General features: G+C 55.6%; 1 protein-coding gene across 2 annotated transcripts in view; it reads right to left on the bottom strand.

The window, feature by feature from the left end:
- Positions 1-586: 586 nt before the first annotated feature.
- Positions 587-5313, bottom strand: part of MYORG (myogenesis regulating glycosidase (putative)) — an 8811-nt gene continuing 4084 nt past the window's right edge. For both annotated transcript variants that reach the window (XM_023203317.1, XM_023203316.2), the window contains exon 2: positions 587-4732. In XM_023203317.1, the coding sequence (XP_023059085.1) occupies positions 2525-4669 (2145 nt within the window). In that variant the 5' untranslated portion in view covers positions 4670-4732 and the 3' untranslated portion in view covers positions 587-2524. The remainder of the gene's footprint in view (positions 4733-5313) is intronic.

Raw genomic sequence — 5313 nt, 5'->3', positions numbered from 1 at the left:
TATGCAAATTTCTGCAGCAGGCTTGAATTTATCCTCAGAAAATGGGTTTTTCTTTTCTATCTCATCGTCAGGCTGCAAATTTTCCAAACTTTTATGCTCTGTTTCCCTTTTAAAACTGAATGCTTTTAACAGCACCCAAGTCACTTCATGAATACTTTACTGCTTAGAAACTTCTTCTGCCAGATACCCTAAATCATCTCCCTCAAGTTCAAAGTTCCACAAATCTCTAGGGCAGGGGCAAAATGCAGCCAGTCTTTTTGCTAAAACATAGCAAGAGTCACCTTTACTCCAGTACCAAACAAGTTCCTCATCTCTATCTGAGACCACCTCAGCCTGGATTTCATGTCCATATCATTATCAGAATTTTGGTCAAAGCCATTTAACAAGTCTCTAGGAAGTTCCAAACTTTCCCACATTTTCCTGTCTTCTGATCCCTCCAAACGGTTCCAACCTCTGCCTGTTACCCAGTTCCAAAGTTGCTTCCACATTTTCGGGTATTTACAGCAGCGCCCCACTCTACTGGTATCAATTTACAGTATTAGTTCATTTTCACAGTGCTGATAAAGACATAACCAAGACTGGGTAATTATAAAGAAAAAGAGGTTTACTGAACTCAAAGTTCCACATGGCTGGGGAGGCCTCACAATCATGACAGAAAGGCACGTCTTACACGGCGGCAGACAAGAGAGAATGAGAGCCAAGCGAAAGGGGAAACCCCTTAAAATTCATCAGATCTCATGAGACCTATTCGCTACTACCAGAACAGTATGGTGGAAACTGCTCCCATATTTCAATTATCTCCCACTGGGTCCTTCCCACAACACATGGCAATTATGGAGCTACAAGTCAAGATGAGTTTTAGGTGGGGACACAGCCAAAGCATATCAGGTGGGGAAAGGGCTGCATTCTTTAGGGGGTAGGGGACTGGTTTTGATACAAGAGCTGTTGATAGAAGCTAAAGTTCGCCCTGTTTCCCACTTACCCTCTCTGGCATGCCACTTTTCTCCAGACTCAGCTGCAAAGTCAGAAAACACTCACTCCGACTGAGGTTGCTCTTCTTAGAAAGTGAAATGGCTGGCGTGGTGGCTTATGCCTGTAATCCCAACAATTCGGGAGGCCAAGGGGGGTGGATCACGAGGTCAGGAGTTTGAGACCAGCCTGGCCAACATGGTGAAACCCCATCTATTAAAAAATACAAAAAGCCAGGCATAGTGATGCACGCCTGTAATCTCAGCTACTCAGGAGGCTGAGGCAGGAGAATCGCTTGAACCTAGGATGGGGAGGTTGCAGTCAGCTGAGATTGTGCCACTGCACTCCAACCTGGGTGACAGAGCAAGACTCCATCTTGGGGGAAAAAAAGAGAGAAAGAAAATGGCTGAGATGAAAGACCTTCCCATCTGTTTATTGGTAGTTGTCAGCATGTGCATATAGCCTGTGTTCAGAAGCACAGACCATCAGAATAAGAACACCACTCCCTTCTAGACCACACCCCAGGCACATGTGCAGGGAGTGAGGCAGCTGAGGAATCTTAAAAGGGCTATTTATTTCCTACTAGAGTCCCAGGGAAACCACCTGGGAGGAGGCTGGCTCAGCAGTCAGAGCCTCAGATTTGCTCCATGCTCCCCCTCCAGTTTATCCAGCCTCAGAAAGGTTGTGTTCATTTCATAGATCAGGGACCCATGATTTGTGTCTCTCTCTTTCTCTCTCTCTCTCTCCCCCCTTCCCCCACAAACACACACACACACACACACACACACACACACACACACACACACACTTGAGTTAAGGCACAAAGTCTGGCCTGCATGGCCCTGCAATTCTGTTTCCATCAGGCACATCTGGCCCAGGGCTGAGGCCATGTATGTACACAAATGGGTGAGTGCAGTGTTAGAAGTCTCTTCACAAATAAGGAACATGATGATGGCTCTGTGCTAAGCCCAGTCCTCCTGTTCCCTGGGAGGGGATCTCTTGCCTCCTTGTCAGCCAAACACCTTCTCCCCAGATGGACTGGGACCAAATCAGCCACAGTTCAGGTGAGTGCTGGGGACTCAGGGCCTGGCTTCTAACACTAAGAAAGCACACTTTCTAAGTGTGGTGGGGGCTATTTGGGGACCTTAAATAAGATCAAGTCCCCATTTCAGATGGAAAAAGATGGCCACCAAAGGAAGGATGGAGAGGTTTCTCTTTGTGCTTTGAAACCTCAAGCATGTATAACAGGAACAGAGCTGACGTTTTTCCTCTAAGCTCTCTGGCTTCCACCCCAGGGAAGAGGTTTCTGCAGACTGGTGTGAGTGTGGGGGTGGAAAGGGCACAGTCAGGACCGTGCGTTGGAGCAGGAGATTGCTTCAGTGCCCCCTCCCCAGACCCCACCCTCAGCAGCTGGTTCCAGCACATTTAGGTCAACAACCACTTAATGGGTGGCATAGAGGTGGAGGTTCCTGGGAGCACATGGTGCGGGTGTGACGGAGGGTTCGAGGTCTGCATGAAGGCTGGGAGCTGTGCGGTTACTGGGCCCTGGGCTGGGTCAGGATGCCCAGGTAAAGTAGGCGATCTCATCCAGGTCGACCGGGTAATCGGTGAGCAGCACCGGCGTCTTGTCGAAAAGCTCACCCTTGTAGCTGCGCCACTTGCCGGCGGGCAAATAGACGTCACGCTCCTGCTTGCCCGGCTCCAGCACCGGGGCCACAAGCAGCGTGTCCCCAATAAGGAACTGAGAGTCTATGCGGTGAGCTGTCTCATCGCCGGGCGCAATCCACCAAAGGGGGCGCACGATGGGGTCACCCGTGTCGGTGACCTCGCCCGCCAGCTCAAGCAACAGCGGCGCCACAAGCGAGGCCCGCAGGGCGGCGAACTTCTGCGCGATGGCCACCACTTCCGCGTCGTAGCGCCAGGGCGGGATAGAGAACTGCATGGCTGGCATAAAAGCGGCCACTTCCAGCCAGCGAATGTAGAGCTCGCGCTCGGGCACATCGCCGCCGGCTGTACGCTGGGGCACGGCGTTGCCGCCCACCATATCGGGTAGGATGAATGGGTAGCCCAGCATGCTGACGGTGAGCACCGCAGGGATGAGTGAGCGCAGCCCCAGGTCGTAGCCCCACACAGAGTCGCGATCAACCAGGCGAAAGAAGCAGGAGATGTTCTGTGACTGGTAGCCCACGCGCACCTCTGCCAGCGAGAAGAAGGGTAGCGCCATCTCAGTGTAGCGCCGGCTCCAGACGCTGGGGTCCGGTAGCGGCCGGTAGGTGCTGAAGTCCCGCGGCAGGTAGCTGACCTCACCCGCGTCGAACTTGAAGGAAGCCACGGAGTAGCGAGAGCGCAGCCTCCGCAGGTGTCCCTGGAACCAGTCGCGGGCTTTTGGGTGCGTGAAGTCGAGCACCGCGCCGATGCCGTTCCACCAGCGCACCAGAGCGGGTAACCGGCCCGTGGGTTCGCGCACGAACAGCTCGCGCTCCACGCCCTCGCCGAAGCGCGACGAGTTGTAGTTGACAAACGGGTGCACCCAGAGCGTGACACGGAAGCCGGCGTCGCGCAGGCGGCGGAACATGTCACTGACGTTGGGGAATTTGACCTCGTCGAAGTCAAAGTCGCCATAAGCAGGTGTGTACATGTCGTCGATTTCCAGGTGGCTGCTGTTGAAGTGGTGCTGGCGGATCTGTTGGGCAAAACGCAGCACCTTGTCCTCATCCACGGCGCGCCCGTACAGCGCCCACGTGGACCAAATGGGGTCTCGGAAGGCCTCGGGTGCTGGCACCCTCGACGGCTTGTTGAAGTAGCGGCGAACCATGTACTTGTGGATGGAGGTGACGTCCGAGCCCACGCACACTCGGTAGCTCAGCTCTGGTGCTGCGGCGCTGCCGGCGGGTGGCTTGTAGGGCGTGTCGTGGTAGCGCGCCTGAAGCCGCAGCGAGCGCTCCGTGCTGTTCCAGCCCAGGTGGAAGGGTACTGAGTCGTTGACTTTGATGGCGGCCGCTCGCGAAGATAGCCAGTAGCGCTCGAGGATGCCCCCAAACGCGGCATCGGAGGAGTAGACATCGCTTGTGACGAACGGCTGGGGCTCCTGCTGGCCTTCCAGGCGGATGGGCCAGTGTTGCGTCCTCATCTCGGCGCCACCATACCAGTGGGCCGCCGCGTCGCCCAAGAACATGGCGTGCTCCACTGCCCGGCCCGGCGCCGCTTCCTCCCAGCGCACACGGTAGCACATCACTGTGTCCTTGGGCCGCACGGTCTGGATGAAGAAGTGAAGCGGCCGCCCATCGGCCGTGAGCGAGCAGCCCAGCAGTGCGCCATCGCGACTGCAGGAGTCGAGGTCCAGCGCGCCGGAACGGAACGCCAGGCGGAAGACCTGCTCTCCCTTCTGGTTGCGGATGGAGAAGCCGCCAGCGTTGAGGTCCAGCAGCTCCGCGCGAAGTCGCTCCGCCTTGCGTAGGGAGACGCTGTAGTAGCACCAGGCCACTACCGCGGCCAGCACAAGCAGCAGCCCCAGAACCGCAGAGCCCAGCAGCGGTTTCAGTTCTTTGGAAGGCTTGGGCTTGGCAGGCGAGAAGTTGTCGGGCAGGAAGGTGTACATAGCTGCGGCTGCGATGGCCTCAGGGTTCTGATGGCCTGCGTAGCAGCCAGACCGGCGGCGGCGGGGGTAGGCCTGGCTCTTCTCCTGAGGATTCTGGAGCATTAGTGGGCTGCTAAGAAAGGAGCAGGCCGTGGGACTATCTGACCGAGCTCATCTCAACCTGCTCTGGAAGGAGGAGAGAGAGAGAGAGAACTGAGCTTTCTCATCCCATGATATTTCCCTTTGCTGCTGCAAGCTACGAGGTGGTGTATACTTTGGGAAGGTGAATACTGGAACCTGAGGGTTTGACGAGTTTCAAAGGTGAGACCTTTACCAGGACAATCTGTGTCTAACCCACCCTTTCTCATGGGTCCTAATGCTTGCCCAAATTAGGAGTCTGTGACTGGGGGGTGGTGCATGCGACTGGGAGATGGCACGCATCCTTATTTCCCCAGTGGAGAAAAGAACCCTGAGAGGGTCAGGAAGCTTTCCAGGATCAGGGGATAAGCCAGGCCTCCCCAGATCACACATGGGGCCGTTCGGGCTGAAGAGACGGGGAAGGAGCTAGAGAAGTCCTGCTCTCCTAGAGGTGTGGATGGCTGGGGTGGGAGAGGGTGGATTGTCCAGCCAGCTCCTTGAGACTTTTTTTTTTTTTTTTTTTTTTTTTTGTTTGGGTTTCCCTCTTTTCCCCCGCCTGGGGGGCGGGGGGGTGGGCTCGCCCCCCCCTCCCCCTTTGCCTTTGGCTCCTTGTTTTTTCCCGCCCCCGC

Source organism: Piliocolobus tephrosceles, chromosome 14, assembly GCF_002776525.5.
Source record: "Piliocolobus tephrosceles isolate RC106 chromosome 14, ASM277652v3, whole genome shotgun sequence".
NCBI lineage: Eukaryota > Metazoa > Chordata > Mammalia > Primates > Cercopithecidae > Piliocolobus > Piliocolobus tephrosceles.
The sequence above is the reverse complement of the archived record's forward strand: the minus strand, read 5'-3'. Positions and strand labels throughout refer to the sequence as shown.